General features: G+C 42.3%; 1 protein-coding gene and 1 pseudogene across 1 annotated transcript in view; one reads left to right on the forward strand and one right to left on the reverse strand.

Moving 5' to 3' along the window:
• Positions 1–4: 4 nt before the first annotated feature.
• Positions 5–25,698, forward strand: part of LOC144511849 (6-phosphofructo-2-kinase/fructose-2,6-bisphosphatase 2-like) — a 63,358-nt gene continuing 37,664 nt past the window's right edge. The window contains exons 1-3 of the mRNA XM_078242222.1: positions 5–91; positions 20,470–20,595; positions 25,009–25,105. Coding sequence (XP_078098348.1) covers positions 70–91; positions 20,470–20,595; positions 25,009–25,105 — 245 coding nt within the window. The 5' untranslated portion in view covers positions 5–69. The remainder of the gene's footprint in view (positions 92–20,469; positions 20,596–25,008; positions 25,106–25,698) is intronic.
• On the reverse strand, positions 12,660–13,079 carry LOC144511688 (stathmin pseudogene; annotated as a pseudogene).

Consider the following 25,698-nt stretch of genomic DNA (forward strand, 5'->3'; position numbering starts at 1 on the left):
CACAATTGTGTGACGTCACGAGGCCGGTGGCGGCGGCGGTTGCTGCTGTTGCCTCGGACGTTGGGCAAGATGTCGCTGTCGGTGAGGAAAGGTAAGCCCGGGGAAAGGTGGTGTGTGGGTATGACGGCGGGGTGGAAATCGGGGTGACCGGCTGGGGGAGACTGTTGGTCAGGTTAACCCGTCTTCCAAGGGCTGTCAGATTTGCAGTTGAGTCTCCCTGACGAAAGGTGGCTGATGCAAGGTTACCATAAACTTGGGTGGGTGTTTGATTTATGCATTCAGTACAATTCCACCCCCCCCCCCCTTTCATTTAAAAATAACCGTCTTTACCCCCAAATCCGCTCGCAGTTAATGGAGCAATCTATGCGTGAGGTTAAAATGCCGCCTTCGTCGAATCTCCAAATGAAATACCTGAGGGTGCTGGAAATTTCTGAGATAAAAACAGACATTGCTGGAAAATACTCGGCAGGCCTGGCAGCATCTGTGGGACTGTTGGACTTTAACCTGGTGTTGTAAGACTTCTTACTGTGTTTACCCCAGTCCAACGCCGGCATCTCCACAGCATCTGTGGGGACAGGAACAGAGGCAGCGTTTCAGATCGGTGACCTTCCATCAGAACCTTATCAGATGGCGAAAGGTCATCCATCTGAAATTCCAACTGACATGGAAAGATTTGAAGGTTTATGAGGAGGAGAAGGAGGTGGGGGTGGGGGTTGTGGGAGGAGGTGGGGGTTGTGGGAGGAGGTGGGGGTTGTGGAATGAGCTGAATTGCAGCTGGCCCAAGTGTCCTTCCTCTTTATAACCGGTCTATGATTCTAGGAATTATTCCCCCCCCCCCCCCGTCAATCCTAAATGGCTGACCCCTTATCCTTGAGATTGGAAATCCCAGTTCTGTACATTGTAGTGATAGCGAACCATCTTTTCTGCATTTCTTCTCCGGATTTTGTGTTTCAATAAAAGCAAAGTTTGCTGATGACATGAAGATGAGTGGGAGAGCAAATTGCGTGGAGGGCGTGGAAAGTCTGCAGAGAGATTTGGATAGGCTGAGTGAGTGGGCGAGGATCTGGCAGATGGAATATAATGTTGGTAAATGTTTGGAAGCAATAATAGTAAATTGGAAAATTATTTAAATGGAGAAAAATTACATCATGCTACTGTGCAGAGGGACCTGGGGGTCCTTGTGCACGAATCTCAAAAACTCAGTCTGCAGGTGCAGCAGGTGATCAAGAAGGTGAATGGAATGTCGGCCTTTATCGCGAGGGGGATAGAATATAAAAGCAGGGAGGTCTTGCTGCAACTATACAAGGCACTGGTGAGGCCGCAACTGGAGTACTGTGTGCAGTTTTGGTCCCCTTATTTGCGAAAGGATATATTGGCCTTGGAGTGCAGAGAAGGTTCACCAGGTTGATACCGGAGATGAGGGGTGTAGCTTATGAGGAGAGATTGAACAGATGGGGTCTGTACTCATTGGAGTTTAGAAGGCTGAGGGGTGATCTTATAGAGACATATAAGATAATGAAGGGGCTGGATAGGGTAGAGGTAGAGAGATTCTTTCCACTTAGAAGGGAAACCAGAACTAGAGGGCACAGCCTCAAAATAATTGGGGGCCGGTTCAGGGGAAACTTCTTCTCTCAGAGGGTAGTGAATCTCTGGAATTCTCTGCCCATTGAAGTGGTGGAGGCTTCCTCGTTGAATATGTTTAAATCACGGGTAGATAGATTTCTGATCGCTAAGGGAATTAAGGGATATGGGGAGCAGGCGGGTAAGTGGAACTGAATCGCTTCAGATCAGCCATGATCTTGTTGAATGGCGGGGCAGGCTCGAGGGGCTAGATGGCCTACTCCTGCTCCTATTTCTTATGTTCTTATATGTTCACCTCTTATTCTTCTGAGCTCTGGAGCTCATTCGACTTCATTTCTCCTTCTGCCAACCATATCATCACATGATTCTATGTGGTGTACCTTTGTTGCATTGCTTACGGAGCATAGACTTTAGATATGTGCAAAACTGCATACACTATTTGGATTGGAATTGTATTCATCCCATTGGAGCTGGAGTCAAACTTTGTCCTGCCCACTGGAATTAGGAATTGAACCTCCCCCCACCCATCAGAATCAGACCATCCACCCCCCCACTTCCCTACTCCAATCCTGTGGTGAGGGATCAAAACCCACCAAGGGGCTGGAGCTCAGTTCTGGCTATAAGTTTTATCCCATTACATCCTCAGTAAACCTCCGATGAACATAGCAAGAGACTTTCAAAAGCACATAGAGGCGACAGAGCCTGCAGATCACACAAACCAGCCTCCCATCCATTGACTCTGTCTACACTTCCCACTGCCTTGGCAAAGCAGTCAGCATAATTAAGGACCCCACACACCCCGGACATTCTTTCTTCTGTCGGGAAAAAGATACAAAAGTCTGAGGTCATGTACCAACCGACTCGAGAACAGCTTCTTCCCTGCTGCTGTCAGACTTTTGAATGGGCCTACCTTGCATTAAGTTGACCTTTCTCTATATCCTAGCTATGACTGTAACACTACATTCTGCACTCTCTCATTTCCTTCTCTATGAATGGTATGCTTTGTCTGTATAGCATGCAAGAAACAATACTTTTCACTATATACTAATATATGTGACAATAATAAATCAAATCAAAGATCACGCATTGAATTTATTAGCTGTCTCAGAACACATCAATCTGAGTGGAAGCAAGTCATCAGCACGGTGGCACAGTGGTTAGCGCTGCTGCCTCACAGCACCACAGACCTGGATTCAATTCCAGCCTTGGGTGACTGTGTGGAGTTTGCATGTTCTCCCCATGTCTGCATGAGTTTCCGTCGGGTGTTGATATTTCCTCCCACACTCCAAAGATGTGCTTGTTAGGTTGATTGGCCATGCCAAAGTGTCAGGGGGATTAGCGGGATAAATATATGGGGTTATGGGGATAGGACCTGGATGGGATTGTTGTCGGTTCAGACTTGATGGACTGAATGGCCACGTTCTGTACTGTAGGGATTCTATAATCTTGATTCCAAGGGACTGCCTGAAAAGGAGAAACTCATAATAGATTTGTCAAACACGATTTCCCTTTCATAAAATTATTTTTTTTCTGCCTAATCACTTAATCTTCTATGGCAGTGTTCCGAAAGCTCGTGATTCCAAATAAACCTGATGGACTTTAACCTGGTGTTGTGAGACTTATTACTGTGCCCACCCCAGTCCAACGCTGGCATCTCCACATCTTAATCTGTTACTGTTACTACTTCTTCAATAATGGATTCCAGCATTTCACTGAAAAAGGTCAGGCGAACTGACCTGTGGTTCCCAGTTTTCTTTCCCACTCCTTTCCTGAACAGCAGTGCTGCATTTGCTACCTTCCCTTCCACTGAGGCCATTCCAGAATTGAGGGAAATTGGGAAGATCAAGACCAATGCATCGACGATCCTTGCAACTACTGCTCTTCGAATCCTTGGGTGTGGACTGTTGTGGACATAATTATTTTGTAAAGGATGTGAAAATTTAAAATTAAAATGAAAAGACATTTCAAAACTGATAAGAGATGCAGATGATTTTTTAGATGGCATTAAATTATTGTAGTTTGGAAGATTGTTTAAAAAATTAGTTTAAGCATGTTAAAAGGAAATTCTTGATGGCATTTGGCAAACCTGCTTTTGCTTTTCTTTTGGGTGGGAGGAAAAAGAGCCCTTGTGTTTTATTTTGACAACATCACAGCCAAACAATGTGATGATGAAGCATTGTCAATTATGTATTGTCAATAAATGGATAAAAATGAAAATAAATGTATTTCCTTTTTAAAGATCCTTATGAGGAAATTATGCAATGAGTTTAATTGGGATGGATTGAGAGGAAACTAGGTGTTGAATTGCTGAGTTGTACAACTGGAAGGAGTTTTACTGGACTTCATGTTTAACCTAGTGAAATCAATAGGTTATAAAAAGAGGACAGCAGAGTGGTTAGCACTGCTGCCTCACCACGCCAACGTTCAATTCTGGCTCTGGGTGACTGTGTGGAGTTTGTTCGTTCTTCCCATGTCTGCATGGATTTCCTCTGGGTGCTCTGATTTCTTCCCACAGTCCAAAGGTGTTCAGCTTCAGTGGATTGTGCATGCTAAATTGCTCCTTAGTGTCCCAAGATGTATAGGTCAGGGGGATTAACGGATAAATGTGTGAGGTTACGGGGATAGGGCAGGGAGTGAGCAGGAGAATAATATGTAGAGGACTTGCAGTGGTTTCTCTTCCTGCTCCTTCAGTGTTAGCCTCGATGTATTCAGATCTATTCTTGAGCCCCTCGACAACATAATTTGAAAGCACAGCATTAGCTTTCACGTGGATGCTGCCAACACCTAGCCCCACCTGAATATCACCTTTCTCAGCTTCTCCACAGTTGACAAATGATCAGGCTGCTTCTGACTTTATATTTGTGCCATCACTGAACCTGCCTGTTTCCACTTCTGTAACAGCACCGAGCGAGCTTTGCCTCAGTTCTGAAACTCTCATTCATGCCTTTGTTACTTCTAGACTTGACTATTCCAATGCACTCCTGGCTGGTCTGACATATTTTACCCTCTGTAAATTTAGACCATCCAGCATTAAACAGTCCTTGTGTTAAATTGCACCAAGTCCCGTTCCCCTACAACCCCAATACTCGCTGAACTGCATTGGCTCCTGATCAAGCAGCAGCTTTAATTCTTGTTTTCATATCCTCCCATGGCCAATCTGTAATCTTATCCAGCCCAACAACCCTCTTGAGATATCTCTATTCCTCTAATCTGTGTTTAAATAAAAATGAAGAGAACCTTTCATTTGTATTTTTGTTATTCCAAAAGAGATTTAGCGTCCTTCACTGGGTCATTTATCCCACTTTGTGTTAAAGCTGGGAAGGGTTTGAGAGGAGCAAGCATGGGTTTTCTGCTAAAACTGAGTGAATCTGGGATTAATAGTTGCATTGTGGGGAATCGTCATGTGGAAACTTGAGAGAGATCAAGTGACTCATGTTTAATTTTTTAAATTTATTTTTTATACTTTTCCAATTCAATCAAATCAAATCCAGTTCAGAGTCTCAACAAGTTGAGACATTTCAGATCCAGGCTGACAAGACAGGGCGAGCGACCAAAATCACCCTGTCCTGGGCCTGATCTACATGAGCCAAGCTGATTGGAGAAGGGGGAGGTTCCTCCTCCAAGACTTGAGCTCATTTGCATATTAGCCAAAAGGCCGAGATGCCGCTTTTAAAAATTGCTTCATATGAAACATATGAAGCTTCAATGCAACCCAATGACCTCAACCAAGTGCAGCGCTTCTCGGCCTTTTGGCTAAGATCAAGTGACTCATGTTTAATGAACTAGAAAATCTTGACTAGCTAGTCTAGAGAGACCAGTCAATGTTTGCAGCTGTGAACAACAAGAACAAATTGTAGGTGCCTTTTGGTGAATGCTGCTATGAAATCTTCTTATTTTTCACAAAAATTATGCATTAATGGCATGCAACATTATTAACATATAAAAATACAGCACATATGGAGTAGATGCTATGACTTGCATTGTGTCCTGCTTTGCAGCTATTCTTGACCCCTTACTATTTTTAATTTGCATGTTGCTTGCATCCACAAACGTATCAGTTTCCACAGGGATGCTGATGACACTCAGCTCTACCTTACCACTGCCTCGCTCAACTGGTCCATTGTCTCTAAATTATTGGACAGCTTGTCTGACGTCTGGTACTAGATGATCAGAAATTTCCTCCAATTAAATGTTGGGAACACAGAAGCTTCTGGGCAGGTGTAATGATGGCCATGGGGAGATTGTCAGTAGATCTCCCCATCAGCCTTATAGAGTATGAGCTCCTCTGTTAAGCGAGTGGAGGCTTGCGCAAGAGGGAAGGAGCTGCGGGGGGGGGGGTTTAAAACCAGCTGGTACCACTCAGGCTGGCAGTGGAAAGATTCCGGGGCTTAACCTGTACACTGTAGACGCAGAAGTGGTAACTTATGCACATTGTAAGTAAAGGGTGTTGGCGATGGAAGTCTGGCCTCAGCGAGATGATTACGTTGACAATGAGGAGTAAAACAAGTTTTTTTTTCTTCCTTCTGGGCAACCCTTACCAATGAGACAAGTAATCTTCCAGTAAAAAAAAAATGCTGCTTTTGTAAATTTGAAGCTTCTGATATAAGCGTAGAAGATTGGGCGTAATGCGTAGAGCACATGCATGATTTTTTTGGGCTAACAATGTAGAGGGGGATGAGAAGCAGAACATAGTCCAGTTGATGGTATGTGGGGTCCCCACCTTCAGTGTAATGTAAAGCCTGACCTACTTGGATGTCCCTGACTTCAAAACCTTTAATGAATTGGTGGATTTGGTTAAAGGCTATTATGACCCAAAACCTTCCATAATGCTCCAATGGTATCGCTTTAACATGGCAGGACAAACACTTGGGGAATCTGTCACATAATTTCTGACCAGGCTACAAAAATTGATAGAGCACTGTGAATTCAGGCCACCCTGAAAGATATGTTATGAGGTGGACTGCTCTGTGAAGTTAACAAAGTGATAATCCAAAAAAATTATCAGAACTCAATTTGCATATAAAGAAGGCCATTAAGATAGTTCTATCATTGCAGAATACAGAGAAAGGGGTGGGGCAGCACAGTGGATAACACTGCCGCCTCACAGTGCCAGGGACCTGAGTTCAATTCTGGCCTCAGTTCACTGTCTGTGTGGAGTTTGCACATTCTCCCTGTTTCTGTGTGGGTTTCCTCCGGGTGCTCCGGTTTCCTCCCAAGATGTGCAGGTTAGGTTGATTGGCCATGCTAAATCGACTCTAGTGTCATGGGGATTAGCAGAGTAAATATGAGGGATTACGGGAATGGGGCCTGGGTGGAATTGTGATCGGTGCAGACTCGATGGGCTGAATGGCTGCCTCCTGCACTGTAGGGATTCTATGGTTCAAAACTGGAGTCAGTGGGAATCAAAGGGAAAACTCTCCACTGGATAGAGGCATAGTTGGCACAAAAGAAGATGGTTGTGGTGGTTGAAGGTCAATTATATCAGCTCCAGGATGTCACTGCAAGAGTTCCTAGGCATAACCATCTTCAGCTGCCACATCAATAACCTTCCTTCTAAGGTCAGAAGTGGGTGGCACGTTGGCACTGTAGGGCACTTTCTATGATAAGTGGAGATGTTTGCATATGACTGCACAATGTTCAGCACCATTCACGACTCCTCCAATACTAGAGCAGTTCATGTCCAAATGCAGCAAGATGTGGACAATATCTATGCTTGGTGTGGCAAGTAACATTCGCACCACACAAATGCTTGGCAGGGACCATCTCCAACAACAGATGATCTAATCATCACCCCTTGACATTCAATTACATTACCATCGCTTAATCCCCCAATATTAACATCCTGGAGGTTACCATTGACCAGAAAGTCAACTGGACTAGCCATATAAAAATTGTGGGTACCAGAGCAGATCAACTCACCTCATGATTCAGCAAAGCCTGTCCACCGCCTACAAGGCACAAGTCAGGAGTGTAATGGAATGCTCTCCACTTGTCTGGATGAATCATAAAATCCTACAGTGCAGAAGGAGGACGTTCAGCCAATTGAGTCTGCACCGATCATAATCCCACCCAGGCCCTATCCCCACAACCCAATGCATTTACCCTAGCTAGTCCCCATGACACTAAGGGTCAATTTAGCATAGCCAATCCACTTAACCTGAACATCTTTGGACTGTGGGAGGAAACCCACACAGACATGGGGCGAACGTGCAAACTCCACGCAGACTGTGACTCGAGACCGGGAATCGAACCCCAACAACACTGAAGCAGCTCCAAGACAATGCAGCTCACTTTATTGCTACCACTTCCACAAACATTCAATTCCTCCACCTCAGATGAACAGCGGTAGCTCTGTGTACCATCTACAAGATGCACTGCAGTAATTCACAAAGGTTCCTTAGGCAGCATCATCCAAAGTCACGACCACTACCATCTAGAAGAACAAGTAGCAGATACTTGGGCACACCACCTGGAGGTTCCCCTCCAAGCCATCCACCATCCCGACTTGGAAATAGATCACCATCAAAAGTTGGTGATGTTGTGGATAGTGTAGAGGGATGTCAGCAGTTGCAACGAGACATAGATAAGATGCAAGACTGGGCGGAGAAGTGGCAGATGGACTTCAACCCAGATAAGTGTGTGGTGGTTCATTTTGGCAGGTCGAATAGGATGAAAGAATATAATATTAAGGATAAGACGCTCGGCAGTGTGGACGATCAGAAGGATCTTGGGGTCCGGGTTCATAGGACACTCAAAGCAGCGTTGCAGGTGGAGGCTGTGGTTAAGAAGGCATATGGAATACTGGCCTTCATCAATAGAGGAATTGAGTTTAGAAATCAGGAGATAATGCTGCAGCTGTATAGGACCCTGGTCAGTCCCCACCTGGAGTACTGTGCCCCGTCCTGGTTGCCTCATTACAGAAAGGATGTGGAAGCCATAGAAAGGGTGCAGAGAAGATTTACAAAGATGTTGCCTGGATTAGGTGGCATGCCTTATGAGGATAGGTTGAGAGAGCTAGGTCTTTTCTCCTTGGGGAAGCAAAGGATGAGAGGTGACCTGTTAGAGGTGTATAAGATGTCGAGAGGTATTGATAGAGTGGATTCTCAGAAGGCTTTTACCCAGGGCTGAAATGGTTGTCACAAGAGGTCACAGGTTTAGGGTGCTGGGGAGTAGGTACAGAGGAGATGTTAGGGGTAAGTTTTTCACTCAGGATGGTGGGTGCGTGGAATCGGCTGGCGGTAGTGGTGGTGGAGGCGGATTCGATAGGGTCTTTTAAGAGACTTTTGGATAAATTCATGGAAGTTAGTAAGATAGAGGGTTATAGGTAAGCCTAGTAGGTAGGGACATGTTCGGCGCAACTTGTGGGCCGAAGGGCCTGTTTGTGCTGTAGCTGTTCTATGTTCTATACCTTCACTGTTGCTGGGTCAAAATCCTGGAATTCCCTCCCTAACAACACTCTGAGTCTACGTACATCTCAGGAACTTTACCTCTTTCAACCTCTGCCTTTTTTGCCTCTCTCCTCTAAGTTGATTCTCAAAACTGACTTCTTTGACAAAAACTTTGGTTATTATCTCTAATTTTAGTCAGAAACTGGGGAACAAAAAAAATGGCTGAGGAACTAATTTCGTACTTCCCCATACATAATTTTGGGAAATTTATCTCAGTGCTCCTGTAAAGTGGTTTGAGACACTTTATGGTGTTAAAGATGCCAAATAAATACAAATGGTTATACCCACAGCTCTAAGTGAGAGTTAGATTAAACTTTGGTTGGACGGCATTTGGAGTATTGCGTGCAGTTCTGATCACATTATCAGAAGGACGTGGAAGCTTTGGAGAGAGTGCAAAGAAGGTTCACCAGGACGTTGCCTGTTTCGAGAGTGTTGGCTATGAGGAGAGGTTGAATAAACTAGGATTGTTTTCACTGGAAAGACAGAGGCTGAGGGGAGACCTGATAGAGGTCTACAAAATTATGAGATGCATAGACAGGGTAGATAGTCAGGCTTTTTCCAAGGGTGGAAGTGTCAATTACAAGAGGGCACAGGTTCAAGGTGAGGGGGAAAGTTTAAGGGAGATGTGCTGGGGAAGTTTTTCACGCAGAATGCGCTGCCAGAGGAGGTGGTGGAAGCAGGCACATTAGCAGCACTTAACAGGCATCTGAATGGGTACATGAATAGGGAGGAAATAGAGGGGTACGGACCAAGTAAGGGCAGAAAGATTTTTGGTTAGGGCATCATGATCGGCACAGGCTTGGAAGGCCGAAGGGCCTGTTCCTGTGTTGTACTTTTCTTTGTTCTTTATAATTAAGTTTTCATTTTCACCCATGCTGATTTTCAGAATCTTGATATATTTATAGCTTTGCTTTGTATTTAGACTTGAACACATTCTGAAGGTGGTGGGAAATCAGGCGAGGGTCAGACAAGCCAAGCTATGAATCCCAAAGCAGAGAGAAACTGGAAGTGGATGTGAGAAACTGAATTTTTAAAAAATTATTAAGATAACAGTAGCTGTGGCAGTCATTTGGTGGAGCTTGAGTATATTTAATTTTTCAGAGTTGGTCAGAAATTATTAAATGACTACATTCTAAAGGGCCGAATGAATAAGTAAATAACATCTGAGAATGTAAAATTAGACAAGACAAAGGTCAAAGAAAACTGATATGTTGCAGCAATGTAACAAAAATGATTCTGAAGGGACTGAGACGTGGGGCGAATGTACCAGAATTTGACAAAGTGTCAGTTCTGGTGAGAAAACTGGCGTGAAGCTCTACAGTGCCCCATTCCCCCCGCCCCCCAGTCAACACCGGCATCCCTGTCCCCCCTCAGTGTGCTGGCTCCGCCCTACCACAAACAGATGAGTCCCTGCCTTTGAGGCTCTCCCTATGGCTCACCCCTAGCACTGCTCCCGACACAGGTTGGCACTGCCAGGTTAGCACTGCCTGTCCATGTCCCTCTCCCCTGGGGCTTTACTGACCTTTTCACCCCCGGTGGGATTCCCTTGACAAATTTAGGTTTGGGTAAACTTGTCGAGAATCTCTCCTACAGCGGTATGGAAATTTAGTGAGGGGGGGGATAATTTGGTGTACAAATATAATTAATTTATGGTAACGTTATTACATCACCGATGAGGGGCAGGGGAAATCGGAGATTGTGATCTCGCTGGCAAGGTTTGCGATTTCCAGTTTTCACCCAATTTTGAACCCCCTCCAGTGATTTCATGCAAGGACACTGCGAGCTCAAGATCCCACATTGTTTGTGCTGCTCAATGCAAGCACAAGTTGCAATCATTGAACAAATGTCAAACATTGACTTGCGTTTTCAGAGTTCAATCCCAGTTTTGTAAGGGTTTTGCTTCACACTTTGGAAATGTCTTGTCATTTTGGCCCTGTTTTAGGTATCCTTCACTGACTCCTCTCCTTACTTCAGACCTTGACTCTCTGCTACTGCAGCTATTGCCCTGAGCAAGGGAAATCCTACAGTGCCACTACAACTGCTCTGATTGTTCTCCTGTGGTTTCTTTGGTGTCTTTGCTATCAAGGAGAATATCCACACCTACTCCCTGAAGGAAGAATTAAGTTTAAAAATAATGAAGAAGATACTGAACGCTAAGAAACATAAGAAACATATGATGCAGATGAAATTAAAAAGCCAGATTCAAATTGAGAGATGTAAGTAATTGGAGAGGCCAGAATATTTGCATTGAGTCGCCACCAGATAATTTTAATACTTTTAAGCGCAAAGACTGTTACAATAGTATGGGCTGGATTTCAATGTAAGCAAAGAAAGCTTAGCAAGCTCAGGTTTAAAACTGGAATCATCTTGTTTTCCAAAATAATATGTTTATACTTTTTCAAGGCTTACCATCCTTCTCCCAGCTGCCCATGGAGCTAAACTTTTGATGCCTTTATTTTGATCACTCTTGTGGCATTTTATTTTCTTCGTGCTGACTTCCCTGTTCCCTCCTTTACTATCTGCTATTATTTATTCTTTATATCTTTATCTGCATTTCTGTCTTTTATAAACTTGGTAAATCTCTCTACTTCATGTCTTTTTCTGACAGCAATTAGTGCACTTTTATTTAAAGGTAAACTTTCGGCATGCTTGGACAACCACACATTGGGACTCAATGTAACATTCAGCGTGTTATTGAAGAAACAAGGGCAGCACGGTGGCACAGTAGTTATCACTGCTGCCTCACAGTGTCAGGGACCTGGGTTCGTTCCCGGCTTGCGTCACTGTTTGTGTGGAATTTGCACATTCTCCCCGTGTCTGCGTGGGTTTCCTCCAGGTGCTCCAGTTTCCTCCCACAGTCCAAAGATGTGCAGGTTAGGTGGATTGGCCATATTAAATTGCACCTTAGTGTCAAGGGGACTGACTAGAGTAAGTGCATGGGGTTATGGCGTAATGGGGATAGGGCTTGGGTAGGATTGTGATCGGTGCAGACTTGATGGGCCGAATGGCCTCCTTCTGCACTGTAGGATTCTATGAAGGTGAAAACTACATATTAAAAAAAATCTTTGACTCCATATAGTAATGTTTAATGTTTATTAGTGTCACAAGTAGGCTAACATTAATACTGCAGATGAAGTTACTGTGAAAATCCCCTAGTTGCCACACTCCGGCGCCTGTTCGGGTACACTGAGGGAGAATTTAGCATGGTCAATGCATCTAACCAGCACGTCTTTTGGACTGTGGGAGCAAACCGGAGCACCCGGAGGAAACCCACGCAGACACTGGGAGAAAGTGCAGACTCCGCACAGACAGTGACCCAAGCTGGAAATTGAACCTGGGTCCCTGGTGCTGAGAGGCAGCAGTGCTAACCACTGCGCCACAATGCCGTCCCCTAGCAATGCAAAAAAAATACGAACAGCTGTAATATTTGAAATGACTAGCAACGGTAGAACTATGTATAGTTCTTCCTGTCTCTCTCTCTCTCTCTCTCCCCATCCCCACCATGACCCCAATTCATATTCCTGGTTACATGTTTTTAAAGCATCAAGAGGGCTTTGTTCAATACACTGACTTTAACATTTCTTTTAAAACTGTATTTCTTTTAAAACTCAATTTCAAAAATTTACAAGGTTAAACAAGTTCTTCACTTTCTTTGCTTTCTCTGTTCTTTCCCACTTCCTCCAAGTGTTTGTCCTTTTCACGAAGGTGCTCAAGCTTGGTAGCCAACTGAGCCTCACTTAATAAGTTCCATTTTGGAAATCAGTCTTTCTTCTACCATTTTGCTGAATTTGGTATTTTCTTCAATAACTCTGAAGCATTTCCTTTACACGCTCCTGTTTTTCAGCTAACTGCTTCAGAACTTCTGCTTCATGTGACTTTCGTCTGTTCTCTGCAGCTTCCATTTTTTTTGCAGATCTTCAAGTGATCTATCTTTCTTGGGGAAAGAGGAAATTCTGGAATTGTTGCAGCTGTGGGGCTCAGAATGATCTCAAAAGCCTGGCATGAAGAATGCTTGTCTAGTTCCTTTACCTTAATATCAGTACAAGTCATGATCAACGAAAAGTAACAGAAACAAAACTGGACACCTCAGGAAAAATGTTCATTGTAAAGAACAGAACCTCTAAAACTCAACACAACAGCAGAGTCACAGAAACAAGCCCAACTGAACTAGTCCCATTTGCCTGCGTTTAGCCCATATCCCTCTAAACCTTTCCCAGTCATGTACCTGTCCAAATGTCTTTTAAATGCTACAATTGTACCTGCCTCTACCACCTCCTCTGGCAGCTCATTCCATATACACACAACTTTCTGTGTGGAAAACGTTGCCCCTCCGGTCCCTTTTAGATCTTTCCCCTCTCACCTTAAACCTATGCCCTCTTGTTTTGGACTCCCCTACGCTGGGGAAAGGACCTTGGCTATTCGCCTTATCTGTGCCCCTCATGATTTTATGAACCTCTATAATGTCACCCCTCATTCTCCAAAGTCCCAGCCTATTTAGTCTCTCCTTATAATTCAATGTACCGTAACATAATTGTAAATGGTGGACAGGCTTTGTGCAATCAGGAGGTGAGTAACTTACATGTGAGGGCATTTCATTCTCTCCCAGCAACTCCATATCTGGCCATTTTCTGACCATTTGACCAAAGCAGTCTGTTATTTTCTGTTATTGAGTGCTCTGTATCATGTTCCTGACCCTGCCAATAGTCTATTTTATGCTCCTACCACTATTGCTCCTTTAGAAATCTCATTAGCCTGAGAGCGGAATTTGGCCTTTGGAATGTAAAGTCTCGCTGCATTTGTTTTCTTTCTGTGTTAATTGATATGATGTTCAGGAAAGATATTAGCATAGATGATGTGGAATTTGTATGGGTCGAGTTAATAAACACCAAGGGGCAAAAAACATTTGTGGGGGTGGTTTACAGACCACCAAACTGTAGTGGTAATGTTGGGAATAGCATTAGGCAGGAAATCAGAGATGCATGTGGTAAAGCAACATCTGTAATTATGGGTGACTTTAATCTGCATATAGATTGGGAAGAGTCAAATTAATCACAGTACAATAGAGGAGGAATTTCTAGAGTGTATATGGGATGGTTTTCTGGACCAATTCGTTGAAGAACCAACGAGGGAACAGGCCATCCTGTACTGGATTTTGTGCAATGAGAAAGGATTAGTTGGCAACCTATTTGTGAGAGAACCCTTGGGGATGAGTGACCATAATATGATAGAATTCCTTGTCAAGGTGGATAGTGACATAGTTGATTCTGAGATCAGGGTCCTGAATCTGAGTGAAGGTAATTATGATGTATGAGACATGAATTGTCTATGATGGACTGGGAAACATTACTGAAAGGAAGGACAGTGGACAGGCAATGGCAGGCATTTAAGGAATGAATAGGTGAACTCCACAAGTTGTTTATTCCTGTTTGGTGCAAGACCGGTAAGGGAACTGTGGCCAAACCATGAATTACAAGGGAAATTAGAAGAAGTGTGCAAATTGCCAAGAAAAAGCAATAGACCCGAGGATTTGGAGCAGTTTAAGATTCAGCAAAGGAGGACCAAGGGATTGATTAAGAAGGGGAAAATAGAGTATGAAAGTAAGCTAGCATGGAACATAAAAACTGACTGTTAAAGTTTCTACACAGTAAGAAGTTTAACAACACCAGGTTAAAGTCCAACAGGTTTATTTGGTAGCAAAAGCCACAAGCTTTCGGAGCCTTAAACCCCTTCCTCAGGTGAATGGGAATTCTGTTCACAAACAGGGCATATAAAGACACAAACTCAATTTACAGAGTAATGGTTGGAATGCGAATACTTACAGCTAATCAAGTCTTTAAGATACAAACAATGTTTAAAGACTTGTCAATGTGGAGCCAGTGAAGGTTACACAACAGACAATGGATTAACATTTCTTGCAGTTGTATATGATGACTCTGCTTCTTCATCAAAACTATTCCACCCAGCTACTTATCCCATCATATTCTCCAGCAACCCAGCTTCACCATGTCTGATTCTTTTAACATTCCCTATTCCTTTGAAATTTTCTCCTCTAAACCTCTCTCTCTCTCTCTTAGACTATTATGACATCACCTCTAAATCCCTATTGTCCGCGAAATTATTAACACTCATGGTAGTTCCCATACTGTTTTCTCCACGTATTGTATTTTTATGCCAATCTCCAGCCCGGCTGCTTTCCGTTTGAATGGAAGAAGCTAACCTCCAACTTCCTCACAAGCACCATTTCTAACTTGCAACTTTCTCTGCTGTTTCCTCTCAAGTGGAACATTGTTCCCCCATTGACACAAGATCTGGAATTAACACCTATTGCACAATTTGGCCAGATCAGTTTACTACTGCATGACAATTCCAAATTAAACAAAATCTGGAATTATTTTGTTGTAAGGGTAAACTCTCCTTGGACTTCATTTTCTGATATTTCCAGCAGTAAGTGCAAGGAGCTCGTGATTTTGTTTTGCCTCAAATTAGGGGTGTTCAATATTTTTCTCAAAATTCTACCAGCAGCCACTGCCAACATAAAATTGCAAGACTGGAGCCATTTTGTTTGGCTGTCATCAAATACTCCACATATTTCCACCAGGAACTCAACATCATTTCCCATCCAACCCACTACTTTCTCAGCTGAGTCTGTCATTGTGGAATCTTGGGTGTTTACTTTGAACTTAAACTGACACGTAAACCCATATCCTGTTTAGTGCAAAGGGTTGCTGATTTACTGATTTATAATTCTAATGTTGTCTCCCGATGCTCTTAATTGATTGAAATCATAATGTACCATGTTCAGGATAGGACTATTAAACCAGTCCATTGCTCTATTCAACAACTTCCCCTTATAAATTCAAATCCACACTATGCTGTGCCCTCAGGATACTATCTAACATGGAATCATTCTTTATTTATCATTACCGTCCATACCGAGCTGTACTGATTTGCTGCTTCAAGTGCTTTGACATGGAAATATCACCCATAAGTACCTCTGTGAACTTACCTCTACATCCTCGCCAAACTACATCCCATCCATTCTTCTTCATCACTAGCCTTCCATATCTCACCCTCCATCATTGCACTGAAGGTGGCAGAGTCCTTGGCCATCGTGCCCCTGTACTCTGTTCCTCAGCCCTCACCATATTTCTCCCCTCCCTCAGAAGCCCCTATTAAAATATATTTTTTCTCCTAATGCTGCTCTGTATGTATGTATTTATTCCCTTCCCCTTTTTTATTAAGTGCTTTGAGCATTTCAGAACTGTTTGCTAACTTGCATTGGCTCCCAATTAAACAAAGCCTCCCTGCCCCCCTCCCTGCCAGGCCCCCTCCCTGCCCTCCTCTACCAAGTGGCAAATCTAATTATATTAAAGATGCTATACAAGTGCAATGCTTTTGTTTCTAATGGCTATTTAACTTCAAGACTTTTTTTCTCCCAATTATCTTCAGACTATAGTTCACTCTAGCATGTTGCCAAAATATCCACTATTCATTTGCAAAACTTGTCAGTTGACTAAGATAGGGCATAACAGCTGAACCTAATCCTATTGTCATGCAGCCTCCAAATCTGTAGCAGCATTGAATTGGATGATGAAGAGAGACCTTGTCCAATGTTCTTTGCTTCCTTCCCTAGCCCATGGATTCATTGGGGCCAATTGTGTCACCACTATCGTCCAGTTCAGATTGACTGACTTAGCCTATTACCAAGATTGAAGTTGAGACCTTTGTGGTCTGTTTGATTCAGCTAATCTACGCACCAGGTTCACACACTTACTCAGTGGCAGTACACTCATTTCAAATTCTGAAGGACATAGCTTCAAAACTTCATTCCAGACACTTGAGCATGTTATCTAGACTGACACTTCAAATGCAGTGCTGACATATTGCTATACAACCGGTGGCGCTGTTATTACAATGACTTGTTAAAGTCTGTTCTGTCAGTGAAAAGTCTCACCACACTGTTAGAAAATTAGCAAGGGAAATCCTCTATGTCCTTAACAGCAGCTGCAGTCAAAAGCAGACAGCCATTAATCACCTTGTTATTTGTGCACCTTTCTTTGTTTGCCTACAAGCTGGCCACTACATTTTTAAATTAAACAACTGTCCCCAACAGCAAAAGTCATTCAGTTTTTGGCTGTAATGCATTTTGGGCAATCCTAGAGTCATGTAAGTGCTATGTTCACTTGTTTTGCTAGCATGTATACGATAAAGTATAATTTCATTTGATTAGAAGATGAGGAGTGTGCAGTATATTCTGAAGTGTTTTAATTTTCATACTATTACTGCAACCTCTAAAAGCAGAATATGATCTGGCATTATGCTTTTCTGAGTATCATAGAATCTTATAGCCCAGAATTACAAAATAATATATAATGCAGTGAGGAGCTGATGAAAATTTGCTAGCTTCTAAATTACATTCCATTGATTCTCAAAGCATAACCAACATTATCATGTAATTGAAGACTGCATTGATTAATATTCAGGGACCATAGGCGCTTCTTAGCAACATTTGCCAGATTTGTTGGTGCCATCAGTTCTGTTCCTGTTTGATTCGTGCAGAACAAATTACCTACAGGAGCCAGACCCAAGTTTCTGAATTGGCTGCTACATCTGAAGTTTCTAACCCAGCCCTGTGCATGCTTTTCTTATAGCGTCACTCCTATTGAAATGACCATGGACAATGTGTTCAGACTTCAAGCTTAGAGAAAGATCATAGGTATGTTTTACGATGAATTTAAAAAAATCATCTATGGATGATTAGGTTGTTGCCCATTCTTAATTTCCCAAAGAAGGTGATGCTAGGCTACCTTATGTGAAGGAGGTACTCCTGCAACTATTGTCTAGAGTTCCAGAGTTTTAACCCAGTAATACAGAAGGAATGATGTATATTCAAGTCAGGATGGAATGCAACATAGAGAGAAATGTGCTGTCCCTGTTATTTATTTCCCTTCTGATCGAGGTCACATGTTTGGGATGTACTCCATTGAAGCTGCAGTGCATCCTGTCAGTCATATGCATTGGAGTCATGATGTGTTGGTGTGGTTTGGGATGGATGTTTCAGTCAGATGAGGTGCAGACTGCTTTGTCCTGCATGGTACTTGTGCTGCACATATGCAGGGAACTGGAAAGTATGCCCATTGCACTCCTGACCTATACTTTCCAGATCATGGAGAGCTTTTGGATAGTTGCAAGATATTATAGAATACCCAACCAGCTCCTATAGGCGTAGTATTTGTGTGGTTGGTCCAGTGAAGTTTCTGGTCAATGATTAATGTGGTGGTTATAATGCAGCTGGATGTCAAGAAGATGGAGATGTCAGTAAGCATTGGCTGTAACCAATATGGTGGGATAGGTTTAAGACTGAATATAACGCACTAGTTATACAGCAAAACATATGACTGTGACAAGTAGTGAATACTGTCCAGATCAGACAGGAGAGCTGGGATATGTGAACAGCTCTTTCTTTTTTCCCTTCCACATCTCAGTGCTCCCAAATTCTCAACTTTTCAAATCACTCAGGAATGTTGGATCTGGTTCTTCCTTGAGAGGTCTTTTCCACCGGTTTCCAAAGTTTCTTACTGTTTATTGTTTCTCTGGGGTGCACTTGGATGCATTATTGACAAGGTGTTTTTCTTTAATAAAGATTTACTTCATTTCAAAATACCATTATCAAACATTGTGTTATTTGTTTCAATCTTGGTTTGAATTTCTAACAGGTGACTCAGCATTTGTGGAGAAAAAAACTAAGTTAACATTTTAGGTCATGATCCTTTGTTGGAAGTGGGAAATGTGGATGTGTTTTTAGGTTGTCTTCCAGTAGTTGTCCTAAACTTTGAGAATGTTCTTGTAGGCTATATGAGAGACGTTGGAATGGAAGATCACTTGTATCAGGCCAGTCATTTTGGCGTTCCCAGAATTACCTGCTGTTTACATTTTCTCAGGTGATGGGCTTCGACAGAGATGAGGAGGTCAATTCGCTTTTCATTTTGTCTCTTCGGTGATGACGTTCCAAGAAAGTTAAATCTGTGACATTTAAAATGTCTAAACAGCTTCATGGTTTTATGCTTCTAAACATGCAGCTAATGAGCTTCCTTCTGCCATGTACAAAATCCAGCTGTGGCACAAAAAGGAATTCTTTTCCAAGAGGGAGGGCTCCAGCCAACATCAATCTTGTCACACACAAACTTTGAGGGGTGTCGCATGGAAAGGAAGGAGTGAATGGCGGGGGTGAGGTTAGAAAATCCTCGCTCACATATAGCGGGACCCGATGCAGTGTTAACAGCATCTGCTGTATACCAACAATATGTCATAATATACAATCGCAAAAGATGAAGAGTGTCAACTTTTTCATTTTCTGACATGAGTTATCTTTATAGCATCTGAGTGGTTTGTCTGTAATGTGTTTTTGTTTCTTGCCAATTTAGAGTGGGTTTTCGATTGTGTGGGTGAATTCTGCATTGGGCCTTGAGTATTGTCCCATTGATAGCGGCAGAACTTCAACTGCAAGCTTTTCAGTCTACATATGGCTGGGGATCACATGTTTCCTAAAAAAAAGGATTGAGATTCCAAGTAGTGGTTTAAAGCAGTTTATTGAGAAGCAGCAGTTTAAATCAGATGACCATAACAGTTGAAAAGGTTTATCAGGCCAAAGTTGAGTGATGGGTACATGAAGTGGAATGATTGTGTCAATCTCTTCGGTTCTCAGTCTGAGCTCACCAGAGTGTGAGGTTGAAATGAGCATGGGTTCACGCCAAAAAGCTTCCCTTTGTCCAAAATGATCTTTTCACTCTTGACTGCTTGTTTATATACTCTCAATTCCAAGGGGACTAGTGAGTGCCTCATGTCAATTGCTTATTCAGTCACGTCTTCCAAATCAAATGTCCAATTGCTGACAAACAGCTACACAAGCTAGATAGACGCCCTTTGGCTCTGATATCACTTTATTGCCTATCTTTTGTAAGAACATCGTGTCTATTGAGTGGGCAAAATACTTCATTTTATCAGGCTGAGGAATGTCTACATGAAGGCCTGTGCCTGAAAGAGCTGTGTCACGTAGATATTGTCCTTCTTGAGAACAATGGATAATTGACTATATTGTCTCATTGTTATCTCCCAAACCTGGGACAGAGAAACCTTATTGCTAAGAAACCACTGTTTCAACATTTCTTTTAAAACGATTATTTCTAGCAATTTATTTAATATTTTAAAATCTATTCTCTCTGACAGCTGTAATGTTAAAACAACCATTTATTAAATGTGTGCATCCTTCAGTGACTTGCTGTTTCTAAATTTTAATGTTCAAGCATTATTTAATACTATAGTACTACTTTTGCCTGGACTTCAGTTTTCAATAATAATTATTTTACCTAAGTTTTCACGGTAGCCTTGCTAATGAGAACCAGATTTGTTTTCCATGTCTAACATTTTCTCTTAATTGCAGCATGGGCATCTCACATGACCAACTCCCCCACATTGATTGTAATGGTGGGATTGCCTGCTCGAGGGAAGACCTATGTTTCCAAGAAACTCACTCGTTATCTCAACTGGATTGGTGTTCCCACCAAAGGTAAATCATGATGTAACCTGTTATATAGATGTAATCTCAAGTATTGTGATTATAACGTAATACATTTGATCAAACCAAGTGACAGGAGCAGCAGACTTGAATGTATTATTGCACAGATGGGATTATTATATTAGAGTAATAACCCAAAGCATTATTCCTATGATGACACATGTTTCCTTTCCAGTGCACTCTCATTTGTGAAAGTGCATGACATAATGCAGTGATGCAGTCCATTGTGATGGTGTAGTATTACAATCTTCACTCATGTTATTTATGATCCTACAAGTGACTTCATTGCACTTGTAGAATTGATACCCTAATATATTTAAATTTTCTGGGAAATTATGTGATTTTCCTAACCCCATCACTTATCTAAATCAGCACCTTTAAGCATGCTTATATTTCCTGCTTCAGTAATTGCGGATTTCTTAAAATGCAGCAACATTTAACACACAAGATCTTGATTGTTTTTTTCTGACCATGAACACGTTTGGGCTTAAGTGGTCTTGACAGTGAAGGAATAGCAATTAAAACCTCAAGTCAGGATGATGTGTGGCTTGGACAGGAGCTAGCAGGTGGTGGTGTCCACATGTTCCTGCTGCCCTTGTTCTTCTAGATGATAGAGGTCACAGGTTTGAAAGATTTTGAAGAAGGTTTGGTGAGTTACTGCAATGCACTGCTGCCATTTGCAGTGTGGAAAGAATCAGTTTTCCAGGGGATGGATTGGGTGTGCCAATCAAGCAATGTTATTGGAGCTTCATTCAAGTGGAGAATATTTCATCACACTCCTGACTTGTACCATGCCGATGGTAGGCAGGATTACAGAAGCCAGGAGAGTCAGATTAATCACCATAAAATTCCCAGCCTCTGACCTGTTCTTGTGGCCATGTTATTTACCTAGCTGGTCCAGATCACTTTCTGCTCTTTTTGACCCCCAGGATCATATGATGGGGAACTTAGCAGTGCTAATGCCGTTGAATGTCGAAGAGAGAGGAGATTATTACATTCTCTCTAGTTGGTGATGGTCACTATCTGGCATTTGTGTGATGTGAATGTTGCTTGTCACTTAACACAAGCCTGAATGTTGTCCAGGTTGTGTTGCATGCAAGCTTGGAATGCTTCAATTTCTGAACAGTTATAAATGGTACTAAACTCTGTAATCATCATCAAACGTACTGGCTTCTGAACTTGTGTTGGAGGGAATGTTGTTAATGCAGCAGCTATCAATGGTTGGGCCTAGAATTTACCCTGAGGAATGCCTGTAGCAGTGCCCTGAAGCTGGGATGATTGGCTCCAATAACCATAACCATCTTCATTTGTGTTCCAACCAATGGAGAGCATGCCCCCTGATTCCCTTTGACTTTATTTTGTGAGGGCTCCTTGATGCCACACCTTTGCTCGTTAATGTCAAGGGCAGTCACTCTCAACTCACCTTTGGAATTCAGGTCTTTTGTCCATGTTTGGACCAGGCTGTACTGAGGTCTGGAACTGACCGACTTTGGCAGCATTCAAACTGAGCATTGGTGCACAGGTGTTTGCTGAGGAGGTGTTGCTTGATAGCTTTGTCAGCAACTTTCATCACTTTGCTGATGATTGAGAGTAGACTGATGGACTGCGGTATTTGGATGAATTGAAATTGTCCTATCTTTGGACAGGACATGTTGGGGAAATTTTCCACATTGTCAGGTAGATGCCAGTTATGTAGCTATACTGGAACAGGGTATGGGTAGTTCTGGAACACAGATTTTCTGTACCACAGTTAAGATATTGTCAGGGCCAATAGCCTTTGCTGTATCCAGTGCTATCAGCCATTTCTTGATATCATTTGGAGTGAATCAAATTGAATGACTGCTTTCGTTTCTGTGAGAATACTTTGGTGCGATTGGCTGCTTACCCTATTGCTGTATACCATCTACAAGACGTGCTGCAGGAACTCACCAAGGCCCCTTTGGGGCATTACCTTCCAAACCCATGACCACTACCATCTAGAAGGACAAAGGCAGCAGACACATCGGAACACCACCACCTGGAAGTTACCCTCCCAATCACTCACCATCCTGACTTGAAAATATATTGTCATTCCTTCACTGTCACTGGGTCAAAATCTTGGAACTTCCTCCCTAACAACACTGTAGGTGTGCCTACACCACAGAGACTACAGTTCAGGAAGGCAGCTCACCATCTTGAGGGCAATTAAGAATGCTGCTTTGGCCAGTGATGCCCACATTCCATGAATGAATAATTTAAAAAAATTACAGCTCCTATATGTCTGGAGGTCTGCTTGACTTGGTGCCAGATTTAAACGGTCATCAACCACAAATAAGTGCCACAGAGATCACTAGATTTTTGTGGGCAAATTCTATCAAGGTCAGCAGTGAACACCATTGTTCTAGCATTTATTGCAAATTCTCCGGCAATAACTTCCATTTGGAACTCCTCATATCAATGTTCCAAAAATTTGATTTTTTTTTCTTATTTGTTTCTCAGTTCATCATTGCCCTTGTCATTATCACATTGAGCCTTAGTCATGTTTCAATGATTTCAAGGTAGCAAAACATATCAAATTCAGAGTCAGAGAGGTTTACAGCATGGAAACAGGCCCTTTGGCCCAACTTGTTCATGTCGCCCAGTTTTTAACCATTAAGCTAGTCCCACGTTTGGCCCATATCCCTCTATACCATCTTACCCATGTAACTGTCTAAATGTTTTTCGAAAGACAAAATTGTACCCGCCTCTACTACTACCTCTGGCAGTTCGTTCCGGACAGTCACCACCCTCTGAGTGAAACAATTGCCCCTCTGGACCTTTTTGTATCTCTCCTCTCTCGCCTTAAAGCTATGCCCTCTAGTTTTAGACTCCCCTACCTTTGGAAAAAGATATTGACTATCTAGCTGATCCATGCCCCTCATTATTTTGTAGACCTCCATGAGATCACCCCTAAGCTTCCTATGCTCCAGTCTAACCAGCCTCTCCTTATAACTCAAACAAGCAAGAACTTGCTCTCCCACATCTGTCCTTCAACCAACATCTAAGACCAAATGATCCAGTCATTATCACAAGGCTTTTTTTATTGTGAGATCTTGCTGTGCCTAAATTGACTGCCGTATTTCCTGAGTACTTCACATTGACTGTAAATTACTCTGGCAAAATTGCTTCTTCCACAGTTGAAGTTTCAACTTAAAGGCCCAAATGTCGTCATATTAATGTCATCTCTTGGTTACACTTTCTGTAGAATGAGTTCAGTGTGTTGCAAAATTCGCCATGAAAAGCAGGTCTTGAATCCATAGCACGATTAGTTTTCAAAGTTTTATTACAGAGCTGCTTGATCTAAAATGACTGATGTTCTGGTTTGTGTACACACTTTAAAATTTGAACTTTTGTTATACTACAACTCTTCTTGCCCATGATTTCAGGTGCCACTTCTGTGACCACAGTCAGCTCTTGTCCAGTCCACATCCAATTTGTTCAGAGCTCCCACCAAGTTATTGAAGAGTTAATTTGCTGTTGTTACCCCCCTCATTGGTATCAATTCTACAAGCTCTTCAATTAATATGCAATCTGCATTTTCTTTTGTCCATTATAGCCTCGCCTGAATCCATCTTTTATGACCCCACATTCTCTCTCTTCTAATGCATCTGTAAAAGCTTTTACCTTTGATAGTCCTTGCAAGTATTTTTCATATTCAATTTTTGCACTTCTGATGATTTTTTTTTGTATCCCCTTTCTGCTTTTATAGCTCTTCCAATTCATTAGATTTTCACTTTATCTTGCATTTTTTTCAAGCTTTTGCTTTCAGCTTGATACTTTCTCTCTTTACATTTGTTGACCAGGCTTATCTACCAAAGTGAAACCTTTACCTTATGGGAGTATCATACCAAATACCTTTTGCATTGTTGTATTCATTTCTCAACTCTTTGTAGTCTTTTTACTTAAATTTAATACCTTTGTTTGATACTCTCCACACTCTGTCTCAAACCTGATATCACATTCAATCATATTATGGTCATGATTGGCAAAATTTTAACTTGTGTCAACTTGTCAATCTGATTTCTTACTCACCACTAAATCGGATATGACCTATTCTCTTGTCGGCTCTAAAACAAATTGTCTGAGTAATAGAATGAGTTTAAGCAAATCTGTTACCTGGTACGAGCTACACGTGTTGTGGGGACCTAGAACAGGTGGTAGCTCCTCACTAATGGGAAATCTATTTAGGCATCACCTCGGGATGAAGAGAAATAATAAGGAGCATGTGATATAACATAGCCATATAATGTACTATAGACTCTGAGCTAGAAAAGGAGGTTGCAAATTTACCAGAATTTTCAGGGGACTGATGATTGGAATCAACCGAAAAGCAAATCCAACTTGAATATCCCATTTCTTTCTTATACCTTTCTCTTTGATTTGCAGTTTTCAATCTGGGTCAGTATCGCCGTGAAGCTGTGAAATCGTACAAGTCATTCGAATTTTTCCGTCATGACAATGAAGAAGCTATGCAAATCAGGAAGTAAGCAAATGTGTCTGTCTTATGCTGATGTTTCATAATTCATCCAAATAATTAAGTAGGTAACAAGTTTTCAAGCAGGCTTGAGATTTTCTACTGAAGTAATGTTATTTTTCCAGTCAGCAATTTCCCCATCCGGCCTCATCTGTTCTGAAGACCTGTGGTTCCCTAGGCACAGGTGACATATGAGTACTGTGCCCTTATAACAATTTGTACATAAACTTCAGGCTAGTCAGCTACTGAGTACATCACAACTGAGCTTAGTTCGTGTTCATTTTTTAAAAAATTGTTCATGGGATGTGGGCATCGCTGGCTGGGCCAGCATTGATTACCCATCCCTGAGGGCATTTAAGAGTCACATTGCTGTGGATCTAGTGTCACATGCAGGCCAGACCAGGTAACGATGATAGATTTTCTTCCCTCAAGGACGTTAGTGATCCAGATGGATCTTTACAACAATTGACAATGGCTTCATGGTCATCATTAGACTTTTATTCCAGACTTCCATTGAATTCAAATTTCACCATCTGCCATGGTTGGATTTGAACCTGGGTACCCAAAGCATTACCCTTGGTCTCTGGATTACTAGTCCAGTG

The sequence above is a fragment of the Mustelus asterias genome, chromosome 25 (assembly GCF_964213995.1).
Source record: "Mustelus asterias chromosome 25, sMusAst1.hap1.1, whole genome shotgun sequence".
Classification (NCBI taxonomy): Eukaryota; Metazoa; Chordata; class Chondrichthyes; order Carcharhiniformes; family Triakidae; genus Mustelus; species Mustelus asterias.